Below are 13,570 nucleotides of genomic sequence, written 5' to 3' on the forward strand. Positions count from 1 at the left end.
AGTAGATGCTCTTCCCAGAGTGGCTCCATCCCCTGAGGGGAATATCTCGCAGTGCTCACACATCAAGTCTCCCATTCATATGCAACCAGGACAGACCCTGCTTAGCTAAGGGGACAAGTCATGCTTGCTACCACAAGACCTAATGATTTACCTGGTATTTAAATTTGATTGAGAGGTCTATAATGTCCATGGATCACTTTGAAACCTTTAAAAATATATATTATTTAATTGTGCTACTCTGATTAGTTTCCCTTCCTCCGGGCATGCAGCTGATATCTGTGTTCCTTTTGCAACCATCAGTGTTGTCCATTTTTCCAGCTATACAGATGGGAGGCAGTCTGGTGAAGTGGTTAGTGTGTCATATAAGGTCCAGGGAGGCCAGGATCCAAATCTACTCAGCCATGATGCTTAATGGTTGGCCTTGGGCTAGTTGGCTGTCTCTCAACCAACTTCACAGGGTTGTTGTAAAGAAAGAGAGCTATGAAGGCCATTCCAAGCTCCTTGGAGAAAAGGTGGAATAAAAATGAAATAAATATTCAAAACGGTTGCTCTAAATCAGGGGTAGGCAAACTTGGTTCTCCAGCTGTTGTTGAACTACAACTCCCATCATCCCCTGCCACAAACTTGAGAGCCAAGGTTGCCAACTCCTGCTCTACATACAGTGTCATACTGCAGGACTGGATCTGAAGCTCTGTGTGCATCTATGGTGAGAGACTTCAAGTTACTGTGTAAGCCATATGTAGATAGGAGGAACTAGATTGGAATTTGGGTCAAGATGGAGTTGGGATGAATACAGTGGGAGGGCAACTCTAAGGTAGTGTCTTCTGGTTGACTTCAACAAACAATCCAGAAGTAAAATCGATGGGCATGTTCAAATTCTGCTGCTGGCCAAGTTAAACAGAGGAACTATTTGCTTCCCTAATATCTAACAAACATTCAAATTGCCACACAGGAATAAACTACACAGCTGCTATTGCAAAAGACATTTTATTAGACCATTTAAAAGGGGGTGTTTTCAGCGGCAATATAATTTCCAGCATTTTCTGTATTATTGCCCGTTGTATGCAGAGTACAGAGTACAGAATGCAGAGTACAGAATGCAAGAATGTTGAGGGATTAATAAAAAAGCCTTTGTTTATTAGCACAATGAAATCCTTCCTAATCTCCAACCATCATCGTCTGTGGCAGGGAAGGAGAATGGACTGAGAGAGGAGATGCAGTCGTAAGTCTATAAAGGTGGAGGAAGGCAGTTGTATAGCAGCTCTGGCTCTACATTTGGCAACGTAGGATCTTGTCCTCCTCAGTGATCAGCCATAGAATATTCAGGTCATAGGCTAAATGCTTGATCTTGGCATTGATGTCTCTCATTATGGTCCATTTGGTGCCTACAGGTCTGCTGTCTGTGATCCCATCCCTAAAAGAATGATCAGAGAAGTGGAGTTAATGCTGATAGGATAGTCTCCCCCCCCGCCCAATGGGATTTTTAGGACCCTAATCCCACCCCACTAGTATAGATCCTAAAATGAAAGTTTACCCCAGCAGTGTTCTCTCTAATTTTTTTCCATCTCTGTGTGGAATGAGTTTTGTTCTGGGTGGGAATATCAAGGCAGTGTGTGCACACATGCATTCAGAGTGGGGCCTTCCTGATTCAACCTGAGTGGGATCTACAACTGACTGAGTGGACAACAAAAAGCTTGTCAGAGCAAGCATGTGCGCATGCCTTAGCGGGAACACTGTACCCCAGCCCTTCAAGCGGCACTTGAGGCTGTTCTCATGCATACACAAAACCAGGCTGACAAAACCAAGCCCCGGTTTGCCTGAGCATGAGAGCCGCTGGGATTGTGCCCAATCTGTGCAGTACCTCAGCAGCAAACCTGCCTCTGGAGCCACCCTCAAAAATGGGGTTAAAGGAGTGAGTGCTCTCTTAACCCCGTTTTTCTGATCATAGGCCAGCCCGGGCTGCTTGCAGCCGGGGCTGGCAGACCGTAGGGCTCTCGGCCAGATTCAGGGAGGGGAGGAGGGATACCCATAATGCACCGTGTGCTTGCACAGTGCATTGTGGGAGTTTTGGGGCAGGGCAACACATCCTGGCACCCCATCCCTTTGAGCTACCGGCAGCAGCTGGCAATCATCTGGGCAGGTGATTCGCCCACCCAACAAACAGGAACGCATCATCTGTAGGGAGGTAAGCTTTTTAAGGCTTCCTCTCTGCTGACCCTGTAGCACTTTCTCACCAATTGTAAGAAAGGGCTCCTTGTTATCTCACCAGTCTGTTGGTTGCTGGTCCATTTGGATTAGGACTGTTTCAAGCCCCCCAGGAGATCATACAGGCTCATAGAGTTTACTACAAAACTAAAACTGTTCCTCTTTGTCTAGGACGGAATTTATTGTACACTGCCCAGAGCCTTTGGATGGGGTGGTTTATAAATGTAAATGAATGAATGAATGAATGAATAAAATAAATAGTAGTAGGAGGAGGAGGAGGAGGAGAAGAAGCCTTCATTTAACTTCTAGAAGTGTGTTTGGTGACAAGTTGATATTTCTCCCCCAATCTGAATGAGCTGAATTCAAAAATGCTATTTACCATGCTAGGTTTTGCTTTTTTCTACTTGAAAACCAAAAACCAAAATGGTGACTGAAGTTGGTTCTAAACAGAACTACATGAGCAACCTGAATAAATGATTTTTTAAATGCCATTTGCCTACAGGCCCCCACCCCTCACAACAAGGAAACTGTCCGCTATCAGATGATCACAATCTGATTCTACCCTGAATCACAACGATTCAGAATCACAATGATTCTACCCTGCCCAAACTGTTGTTTTTATGTAAAATATATGGACACACCATGCCCCACCAAGAACACTTACCATTAAGAAACTGGGGGTTTTATGCCCCCAAATAAGCCTTGGGCTACCACAGACCACACAGCCCCACAAGCAGAAGACTCTCTCCTATGAAATGTAGTATCATAGTGTCGAACCCAACACTTTATTTCTGCATAGGACATTGCCAAACACATTGCTCCCTGCCCCCGGCCAGAAATATCCAGTATCCATTTAAATGAAAGAAAAAGACATACCAGTGTGTCTATTAATTTTCTTCTAAGGGTCCCATATATTTACTGCCTTCTACACTGAACATCCTAATATGTAGAGCTTATCTAGGAGAACTTAAGATGGAGATTCCAAGCCTCGTCAGTAGCTCTTACCTACGGTAGACAGCCCCATTTGTTTTCACTGCAAAGACGCTTCCATCGCTTCCCACTTCAACCATGGAGAATGTGCTGGGAACATGCTCCCAGTGGGTTCCCTTGCAGTCCTGTGATGAGATGCCATGACGAAACCAGATCTCATTGACAGTGTTAATACCCCAGCAGCCTCTCCAGCCACAGCTGTAGTATATCAGGCTGCCTTCCAGATTAGCCCAGGATCCAGGGAAGCTGGGACTCTTTGTGACTAGCCCAGATCTAGAAAGACACCAGGACTCAGTCAGCTGATTAACACCCGCTACAAAAAGGTCTCCCCCAGCATCAATCTGACTAAATGATCCTGAGGAAGAGAAAGAGAAAGGGTAGGTCAGAATGGGGGAGAGATACAAACTTGTCCTCCCATTCCCCAAGTAGAGAGACACAAAGGATCATATCATACACACAAAACAGACAAATGAACAAAACATTCCAGGCTCTACAGATGATCTAATTACAGATATATAGGCAGCGATCTACTAAGCAGCCATTTTGATCAAATGTGCTCTATGTGGGTTGCTGTAGCTGTTGCCCATTTTCTTGACCCAGAAGAGGACAGTGGCTGCATCCGCATATAACACGGAACTGCGGTTCCAATAGACCCACGGTTCTACCTCCCCATCGCCTGTTGCCGTTACCTGTCTGCATTCAGACATAGCCGGGAGGGCCCCAACTGCAGTCCGGGAGACTGCAGAAAGGAGGGGGAACTGGCTGCATGGGCTTCCTTCTGGAATCAAGGATATCGCCATCAGCCAATCGCGGCTTGAGCGACGGAGGAGCTCCCTCCCTCAACTCTAATTGGAGCTCAGAGGGACTGCTGTTCAGCTTTCAGATGTAACGTTGACACCTTGAAACCTCAGGTAGGAGTGATGAAATTCACTACAAACTGAAGGTAAAAAATGGAGTTTCAGGAGAGAAACAAGTCGCTTTTGTGTCCGAACCACAGTTGCACGTTTAGACATACTAGAAATTCAATCTCAGGCCCTTTCAACTCCAGTTTCTCATTACGTGTGAATGGGACCTATATGTCAAAATGTATTGGATATGTTATACACATTTCCAGTTTTTGAACATCTGTCTGAGGTCTGACTAAGGGCTCTTTTAGATTGTGAGCCCTTTGGGGCTGGGGACCATCTTATTTATGTATTATTTTTCTATGTAAACTGCTTTGAGAATTTTGTTGCAGAGCGGTATATAAATATTCGTCATTGTCATCGTTGTCGTAGTAGGACTTGCCTCTTTGTGTTTTTGTTTATTTAGTTGAACTAGTTGCCCATTTCTTCTTTTTTGCCATTTCATAGACTATGTAGGGGGAAAGTGTGTGTGAGAACTCTTATTACTAGATTAGAAAAGGGGGATGCATGCAGAGGCTTCCCGACATGTATACTCACAAGAAAATGCATATTCTTCACAAATGATGATATACATTTTATCCCTACATGGAGATGGTTGAATTATAATATAAGCCATTCAATCGCACTCTATGCTGGGTAACTCTGGAATTCCATGCCTGCCAACATGTCACTATTTCTCTAGTCACCCAAATGGGAAAATAGGGACATGTTGGCAGGTATGGAATTCTGCACTCTTAAGTTGTCCTCACAAATGCTCTGGTACCTGATACGAGTTCCAGTTTGCCTCCTACCAGACGATAGGCATGGGCGTTGTTGTCAATCATCCACACACCCCCGGCACCAGCAGTCACATGCTTCATCTCCCCTGCTAAATAGTGCCAATCTTCTCCAAACTTCATGTATGCATCACCCGTTGGTTCCAGACCAATCACGAAGCCATTCCCCGCATCAATCTGTTTCAGGGTTCCAGGAATCTCTGTACAGAGCTGGGCTGGAATCAACATAACACAAACTTGACACGAAATTCCTCTACAGCCAAGATGCTTTTTGTCAATGGATGCAGGAGGTTTGGGTCTTTTTAGTTTAGAAGAAGGCACATGATAGTGGTGTATATAATAACAAGAAAAGCCCTGCTGGATCAAGCCCAAGGCCCATCTAGTCCAGCATCTTGCTTCACACAGTGGCCCACCAGATGCCTCTGGGAAGACCACAGGCAAGAGCTGCGGGCATACTCTCTCTCCTACTGCTACTCCCCTGCAACTGGTTTTGAGAGGCACCTTGCCTCTGAGGCTGGAGGTGGCCTATAGCCCTCAGCCATTGATAGACCTGTCCTCCATGAATATATCTAAACCCCTCTTAAAGCCATCCAGGCTGTTGGCTGTCACCACATCTTGTGGCAAAGAATTCAATCGGTCAATTTTTCATTGTGTGAAATAGTACTTCCTTTTGTTGGTCCTAAATTTCTATCAAATTACATGGTGTGGTTATAGTGGATAGAGAGAAGTTTTTCTCCCTCTCTCATAATATCAAAACTTGGGGTCATCTGTTGAGACTAAATGCTGGGAGATTCAAGAACGACAGGAGAGGAGATTGCTTCCTGGCAGCCAATTCTCATTGCACTGGTCCCCTTTCAAGGCTTGCAAGAATGAATGGGAGCTTCTGAGTTGAAGACATCAGAGATTTGTCTCCTGTGGGCTGCCAAGTGCCAACTCTCAGATGATGCCTGTACTTTTAAAATTGGAACTTTAAAGCACCAGGAGGGAATGCAGCTGCTCCTTCCTGCTGTAAAAAGGGGGTGGGCAAAGAATCTGTGGAACAAAAAGAAAAGCAACTTCATTCTATTCAGACCTTTAAAGGCAAAGGCAAGATATCTGAGCTGACAGCTAGTGATCAATGCTGGTTTCCTCTCTCTGCAAAGGGGGGAAATGTTAATGGTTAGACCATATTTCAGGAGCTAATAGTTTCTGATTCTCTCTCTCTCTTTCCTGATGCAATTAAAAGTCAATCACAGGAAGATCATAGTTTATTATCAGGTTGCAGATTATGATTAAATAGACATTTGAGACTCCACCCCTCACCCCAGTCCACAGATTTCCTGCAATATGATTGTGCAAATATTTGTGCAAATAAAATATATCCATATGGAAGGTACTGTTTTATGGTGGGCACTTTAGAGATATTGACAAAAGCCATAAAACAAGGCAGAGCTCACTTTCTGAAATGCTCTATTCCAGATGGCTGGGGTCAGAGTCTGATCAGAGTTATGTGAAAGTGTAAATCCAGAGTCACTCTGTTGCAGTTGTTCGAAGGGCTGAATGAGATGTTACCTTACCAAGGATGAGTTTTTGAACCCACATTTATGGAGCTATCAGGAATATGGGTGTAAGGGCATTTAGAGGAGTGAGTGGGTGGATGAGATGGGAGTGGTGATTAATGCCCTCTGTGCCTCCCAATTCTGCCATGCAAATCTTCCACCTCAGTTTATTTTCCCCCATCAGGCCTACTTCCGGTTTTGGCACAGCTGGGGAAAGGTTCAATCAAAAACAGCTGAGACAACAGGCGTGTGCAGGGGAGAACAGGCAGGCAGGGGGAAGATTAAGCAGCTGCAGCATGGGAGGACAGGATTAAATCCTCCCCGGGAGTCATGGTCCTGATATGGATTGGCCCCACTCCTAGTGACTAATAGGAAAACATGCAAAGATGATGACATTAAACACTGCATTTAGTTTTGCCCTGGGAGAAAGATATATTTGCAGACCTCTGTTGGTGGTAGGGCAGATCAGGTGTTTTGAGCAGTTATGGTAACTCCTTAATCTCTATCAGGGGCCTCATTTGCAGGTAAATGCAAAACTGCTGTTCAAATGTACCTGCGGTTCCACTCCCCGCGACCCCCATTCTCCCGTCCAAATTCAGATGTAACGGAGAGCTCCCTCTCTGCTGTCAGCGAGACTGCAGAGAGGAGGGGGATCTGGCTACCTGGGCTTCCTTCTTGGCTCTGAAGGACAGCCCCAGCAGCCAATAGCAGTGGGAGTGAGGGAGGAGCTTCCTCCTTCAACTCCAATTACCGGGCAGCAAGACCGTGGTGCTGCGTTCGGGCGTAATGCTGGTGCTGCAGAATGAAGATACAAGCTGAGAAACTCACTACAAACTGGAGGAACAAATCGGAGTCTGGGGAGGAAACTGTGGGTCCATGTTCAGGTGAAACTGCAGTTGCACACATTCAGATGTACACAAATTGAAACCAGAGGCCCCTTCAATTCCAGTTTCATGTTATGTCTGAATACAGCCTCTATCTCCCACCTTCCAACTATAAACTTCAGAAGCTTTAACAAGGACAAGAAAAGCCTACATAGAGGTGCTTTGGGGGAGAGTTCCCAAACAGGGCTTCCCATGTTCTCAGGTGGAGAGAGACAGAGGTGGGCACGAACCCACCCACCCACCCACCCGTTTCCTGCTTTTTCTGTCCTCCCAAGAGCAGCAGCTTCCAGAAAGGAGAAAGGGCAGAGGTGGGGGCAGGTGATGGCTACTTTGAAATGACTCCCTTCGTTCCTAAAAAGATTCAGGCTTTCAAGCCTTCTAACCTGAGAGATGTGGGGGAGGTGTGTATCTGGCCCAAAATAATTAAAAGACACACACAGGAGCATCGCCTAAATTACCCAGCCTAGACAATCCTGCTGCTGACACTGAATGCAACTCCTAATTTTCCTCTCCTCCCACCTTCCACACTGGCTCATTAGTCTTTTTAATATGACTTCTTAAAATTCCACTCCTATTCCTGCAACTTCAGCTCCCTTGCCCTTAAGATGTATAGGCCCATACCACTGAATAATTGCACAGAAGGAAGAATTTCATTAATATATATTAATTTAATTTATATATTAATTAATTTCATTAATAGGAAAAAAAATCTAAGGATCCTTCACTGGTTAGAATGTTTGAATTTAGTCATATGCCTTCTCTCCCTCCCCCTCCTCTCATATTCTCTCATATAATGATTTTAAAAATCACATATCTTTGGAGAAGGTGGCTTACACCAAATGAAAATCAGAGCCTCTTTTCCACTGCAATGCTGAACATGTTAGGGAATAATTTTCCCTTGACCAGAACCGTAAGAAACCATATGCTTACTGGAGAATTATTTGGAAAATAAGATGCCCTCCATCCCATCTTACTCACCATTCAGTAACACCAAATCAGCCAAGAGGAGCAGGATCCTCCTCATTGCTATGGCTGCAAAGCAAGCAAGAAAGGAAAAGATGTGAAGGTGTGTTTTTTCAATGCACCAGCAATACACACAATACACCAGAGAATTTTTGCCTTTCCTACAGTTTGAATCTAAGGTTTTGGACAGATGGTTACTTTTAGGAGACTTGGAGGTGACATCGTATCATTAAATATGGTGCGGGTATCTTATTTGTTTTTCCTTTTGTATCCCTTCATGGTTTCTCTGCGGCCAAACAAATTTTCCTGCATACGATCTAGTCTAGTCAGTTTCACCACTCTATTGATTTGTATAGGCTAAGAGAAGTGGCCATGCCCAAGAATCAAGAGAAAGTGAGCAAAACATTTCTCTTCTTCCTGCCTCACACAATGCAGTAAGACCCTGTAGTGCCATTATATGTGCCCAGCTATGCTTCAAAAGTTGGGTTATAGCTAGTGCCATGGTAGCAGATTGAAGGACTGTTATTATTCTTAATCAGACATACCCAGTCTTGAAGGGAACAGGTTATCTTGCAAGTTCATAGATGTCTAGAAAGATGTCTAGAAAGATATATTGGAATAGATCAAGATCATGTCTGCCCATATGTTTGTTTGTCACTGCTGGAATTTTATCTAATTATTCTATGAAATGTGTGTAATTGCATTGTCTAAATTTTGTATGTTTCCATTTTACTATAATTAAAAAAAAATCTTTTCCATATTAAAAAGCAAGTACAAGACAGCTTACAATAAACATACTATTAAGAATAATAAAATATAGCACCAACAGTTAAAAAGCAATAAAAGCAGCAGCAAAATATCGTAAACTCTGTATTAAAATGTTGCTAACAGAATTGTTTGGGGAGCCTGGCTGATGAAAGAACTGGTCAAAAGAAAGGCAAACGGTGGAGAGGACATTCATTGCAAATCAGAAATAGCCACAGTAGATTTTTGCAGGACCCCACTCTATTTCTAAGGTAAATATAAAGTGTGCCATCAAGTCAATTTTGACTCCTGGCACCCACAGAGCCCCGTGGTTTTCTTTGGTAGAATACATGAGGGGTTTACCATTGCCTCCTCCCATGCAGTATGAGCTGATGCCTTTCAGCATCTTCCTATATCACTGCTGCCCGATATAGTACCAGCAGGGATTTGAACCGGCAACCTTCTGCTTGTTAGTCAAGCATTTCCCCGCTGCACCACTTAATTCTACCCATTAGGATTTCATCTGGACCAGCTACCACCGCTGGCCGTCGATGGGGAAATGCTGTTAGATTAGATGGATCTTTGCTCAGCTGTGATACGATGAAGAATATTTATATACCACTCTTCAACCAAAGTTCTCAAAGCAGTTTACATAGAAAAATAAATACATAAATAAAAATACATAAATACATAAATAATACATAAATAAGATGGCCCCCTGTCCCCAAAGGGCTCACGATCTAAAAAGAAACATAAGGCAGATACCCGCAACAGCCACTGGAGGGATGCTGTGCTGGGTTTGGATAGGGCCAGTTGCTCTCCCCCTGCTAAATATAGGAGAATCACCATTTGAAAAGGTGTCTCTTTGCTCAGTTAAGAGAGTTTCCCGAAACTTCATCTGGACCAGCTACCACCATGGAGGTGGTAGCTACCCAGGTACCACACACTTGACCTCCTCTCTCTCCACCCTTTGCATTTCTTATGACCAGTTCGTACATCATCCAGGGAGTTTGGGGAACTCCCTGGAGTTCCCCGAAATGTCACCTACCCTTGCGAGACTTGACTCAGAAGGAGCAGCTGAAATCTATCAGAAAGCACAAGCCACCTTCAGCAGGCTTATTCCAGCTTGACAAAGGAGAAGAAAGAAGCAGCGTATCTACACTCTCCTTCCCTTTTGTAAGGAAACGAGTCCAAGCTTAGTTCCACAGAATTTCCAAGGAAGCTCTCACAGCCCCCAAAGGGCTGGTATTATTGGAAGGACAACGCAAGGATCGGATAAACACAGCATAGGCAGACAGCTGTTGTCCACAAGTTCTGGGCTCATGCTCATAATGCTTAAATGCAAGAGGTCTCCTGTGGCTTTGGAATCCATGAAATGGCCCTGGAGGCTTCAGTGCTAAGCCAGGATGCAAGCATATTTCTTCCTCCCTGGAGTTCTCTGAAATGCAGATTTATAAAGCAGAACCAAAGGTCAGCTTTCAGACCAAGGTCAAAATCCTGCCATATTTCTGACCAGTCATGACCCCCTGTCATTGCGTTTTTGGATGCTTTATATAGAGTCCAATGAGTAAATATCCTAGATCAAACATTCCAGGGCCAGCTCCAGGTTACAGGGGGCCTTTGGCATATGGACTCCCTCCTACCTTGACAGGCTGCAAAGTTGCTCTGTCCCAAACATACCAAGACTATGGGCACAGAGATGGTCTGGGGGGAATCGTCAATAGGCCCTTCTGAGGGTCTTGGGTCCTTCTCGGCTGCTGCCCAGTAATGCTGACCCCTGATAGCAGCCCTGAAGATCCCACCAAAGAATGAAGGCTCTACAGATTAACTTAAGAATGGGCAAATAGCCTGGAGCTCACCTTGAAAATCAACCAGGCTCTGAGATTTCCTGCTGCTCTTCAGGGGCTTTCTGAGAGTTTGAAATGAATGCTCAAAGATCCATGAATATGAAAATGAATATGAATAGTCATTCCACTATTTAGTCCCACTCCTCCAGAAAAAAAGGGGGCATCTTTGACAAAATGGGACAGGGCAGCAAACAATCAAGAGCAAAGGGCAGCAAACAATCTGCAACTCTGTTGGAGACCGTGAACTTCCCTGCCAGGTGGCCACATACTGACACTTCCAGAATGTTGGTGTTGCATGCACAGGTGCCCCCAGATGAATACAATTCTAGAATGTAACTCTCTGGTTAGGAAGGGGAAGCAAGGATGGAACTACCATTGGTTGACAGTGTCGGATCAGGAAGACCTGAGTTCGAATCCCCATTCAATCATGAAACTTACTGGGTGACTCTGGGCCAGTCATGTATCTCTCAGCCTAACCTACTTCACTGGGTTGTCAAGAGGATAAAAACAACCATGTACACTACTCTGGGCTAGGGATATGCAAACCAGTTCGATGTTGAGCCGGTTTGGCATAAAACTGGTTTGGTTTGACAGTTCAGGGTTGTGCCGAACCACCCCCGGTTTGACTTGACCCCACACCAACCAACCCCCCAGCTGTTTTTGGGGGGTTTATGAGCATCTCTCTGAGCTCCTCGGAGGAAGAGTGGGATATAAATGTAAAAGTAAATGTAAATAAATTAGCAAGTGATAACATTTATCGAGCTGTATGTTATGAAAAGCTTGGGGAGAAAGGAACAGAGGAAAATCTCTGTTGCCAGATATGGTGATTTCTAAAGAAATGGAAATGAATCCTATTAAAAATCTGCCCAGCTGAGCACATCTGGAAACTTGGAGACAACAGCTAGGCAGCTTATCTGGGAGAGCAGGTTCCAATTGCACGAATGAGATCAGCAGAGGATAACAGCGTTGAATGCAAAATTCAACACCAAATTTTGTCCTACCACAGAGAGAGGCTGCACCTGCAGAAACCCCTTCTTTTGTGATGGGAAAAACCCCTTGTTGTCCTCTCTTGCATCTGGTAACCCTAATTAGGGAATTCCAGACCAAACCATAAGGCTAAAAGCCTTCCAATGAAATCGGGTGTTTCTGGGAAGTCCTTTGTGTTTGAAAGGGGGCCAATTTTCCCTATAGTCATGCCAAAAATGGGGGGCTGGGAGAGACTGAAAAGCCGCTGCCAGTCTGGGCAGAAAATACTGAGCTAGAGGGACCAAAGGTCTGACTCGGTGTAAGGCAGCTTCCTATGTCTTTCCTTCATTGCTGTGTACCTTAGCCAGCACCCAAGCAGGTGAGGTCTGGATCACATGGAGCGGATCCTGGCATAGAAAGCACTGAGGTGAGCCTCACAATTGGTGAGACTCGCTGAAATGAGGTCAGTGGGGAGAGTGGGCTTTGCCCACTCTCCCCGCAGACGGTCGTCCGTAGAGCCCTGGGCGGCGACTGCCGGCTCCGCATTTATGTGGAGCATCCTGGAACTTCTGGGGGCCGTGCGGCACCCGATCCACGCGGCCCGTGCTGGCTCCATGACGGAGCCGGCTGCCCAGCTACGAGCGGCTGCTCTTCTGCAGGGAGTATGGGCTAAGCCCACTCTCCCCACAGAACCCTGTCAGGCGCTTCACACGTTGCGTGTGAAGTGCCTCACTAAATGCTGAAGTTATTATACTATTCATGTATATGTAGTATCTAGATACTGTTTCCGAAAGAGCTGACATTTGGGGTCCTTATGGAGGGATTACTGGAAATGTCCACAGGCAAGTGCTAGGTTCTGACAGACTCGGGATGACCCACAGCTATGTTGGTGTGGCAAAGAATGTGAACAAAAAGAGCGGGAAATTAGCACCTGGAAGGACACCCCCTCGAGACTGGCACAAGCCCTTCTGCTTCTCAGGGGAGAAGGTGTGGAACTCTTTTGTTTGCTCGCCACCCATTTCAGAAGTTTGGTTTTTGTGAGGGAAAGGATTTCAGAAGGAGCTGGGAAGGAACAGAGGTGCCCCTCTCCCCACAAAAGCAACCAGAAAGCAGTGGGGGGGAAGGGAGTTGGGGGGTTAGGGGGTGCGTGTGTAGAACTCTCTTTTGTTTTCTTACTGGCCATTTCATAACTTTGTGTTTCTGAGGGGGAAGGGGCTTGAAAAGGAGCTGGGACTGAGCACTACTCACCCACCCCAAGCTTTTATTTTATTTTTTAAAAATTTAATTTGTTGTCCAGAAAAGTGGTGGGGGGAGAGATAAAAATTGCATATAATGTAAGACCCAAGCTACAGCAGGCACTCCTGCCTTTGTTGCTAAATTTCAGTTTGTTTGTTTTTAATATAAATTATTATTTTAACCATGTTCAGACACAGGCTCAGGTACCACTTGCACACCGGGGATGTAGTGAAACACGTTGCTGTGACCCCATTCTTGTGTACTACTGAAAGCAAGAAATTGTGTAAAACTGCCCAGTGAGCCAGTCTGCAGTCTAAGAAGGAAGACTGCCACTCTGGGAGGAAGCAAACACCTCCACTTTCTGAGGTGTCCCAGATGTGACTCTCACCGATCGCAGACGGAAGCCCAGCACGCAGCACAGAAAAGAAAGATTCTGTCCTCCTGTAGGAAAAACGTCTGGATGGGGTCACAGGTGAATGGTTAAAGGCAATTTCACACAAGTATCCCCAATGCCTC

The 13,570-nt window shown here is 45.2% G+C and overlaps 1 protein-coding gene across 3 annotated transcripts; it reads right to left on the minus strand.

Moving 5' to 3' along the window:
* Window positions 1-971: 971 nt before the first annotated feature.
* Window positions 972-10,172, minus strand: LOC128333170 (fish-egg lectin-like). Of its 3 annotated transcripts, none has more exons than XM_053268326.1 (6): window positions 10,054-10,167; window positions 8,807-8,849; window positions 8,277-8,330; window positions 4,864-5,091; window positions 3,211-3,550; window positions 972-1,414 (listed from the first exon to the last, which is right to left on the minus strand). In XM_053268326.1, the coding sequence occupies exons 2-6, from the start codon at window positions 8,841-8,843 to the stop codon at window positions 1,270-1,272; spliced, it is 804 nt and encodes a 267-aa protein (XP_053124301.1). In that variant the 5' UTR covers window positions 8,844-8,849; window positions 10,054-10,167; the 3' UTR covers window positions 972-1,269. The 3 variants fall into 3 exon arrangements, with proteins under 3 accessions (XP_053124301.1, XP_053124302.1, XP_053124303.1); XM_053268327.1 differs by having other exon boundaries at window positions 8,807-8,861; window positions 10,054-10,149; XM_053268328.1 differs by lacking the exon at window positions 8,807-8,849 and having other exon boundaries at window positions 10,054-10,172.
* Window positions 10,173-13,570: the final 3,398 nt, after the last annotated feature.

This window comes from Hemicordylus capensis, chromosome 7 (assembly GCF_027244095.1).
Source record: "Hemicordylus capensis ecotype Gifberg chromosome 7, rHemCap1.1.pri, whole genome shotgun sequence".
NCBI lineage: Eukaryota > Metazoa > Chordata > Lepidosauria > Squamata > Cordylidae > Hemicordylus > Hemicordylus capensis.

Coding starts and splice junctions, on each gene's coding strand:
- LOC128333170 (XM_053268326.1), bottom strand. CDS start 8,843: ATGAACTTGCAAGATAACCTGTTCCCTTCAAGACTGG. Junction 3,551..4,863: donor CAAACTGGAACTCGTATCAG/GTACCAGAGCAT, acceptor TCTCTTCCTCAG/GATCATTTAGTCAGATTGAT. Junction 1,415..3,210: donor AATGGGGCTGTCTACCGTAG/GTAAGAGCTACT, acceptor TCATTCTTTTAG/GGATGGGATCACAGACAGCA.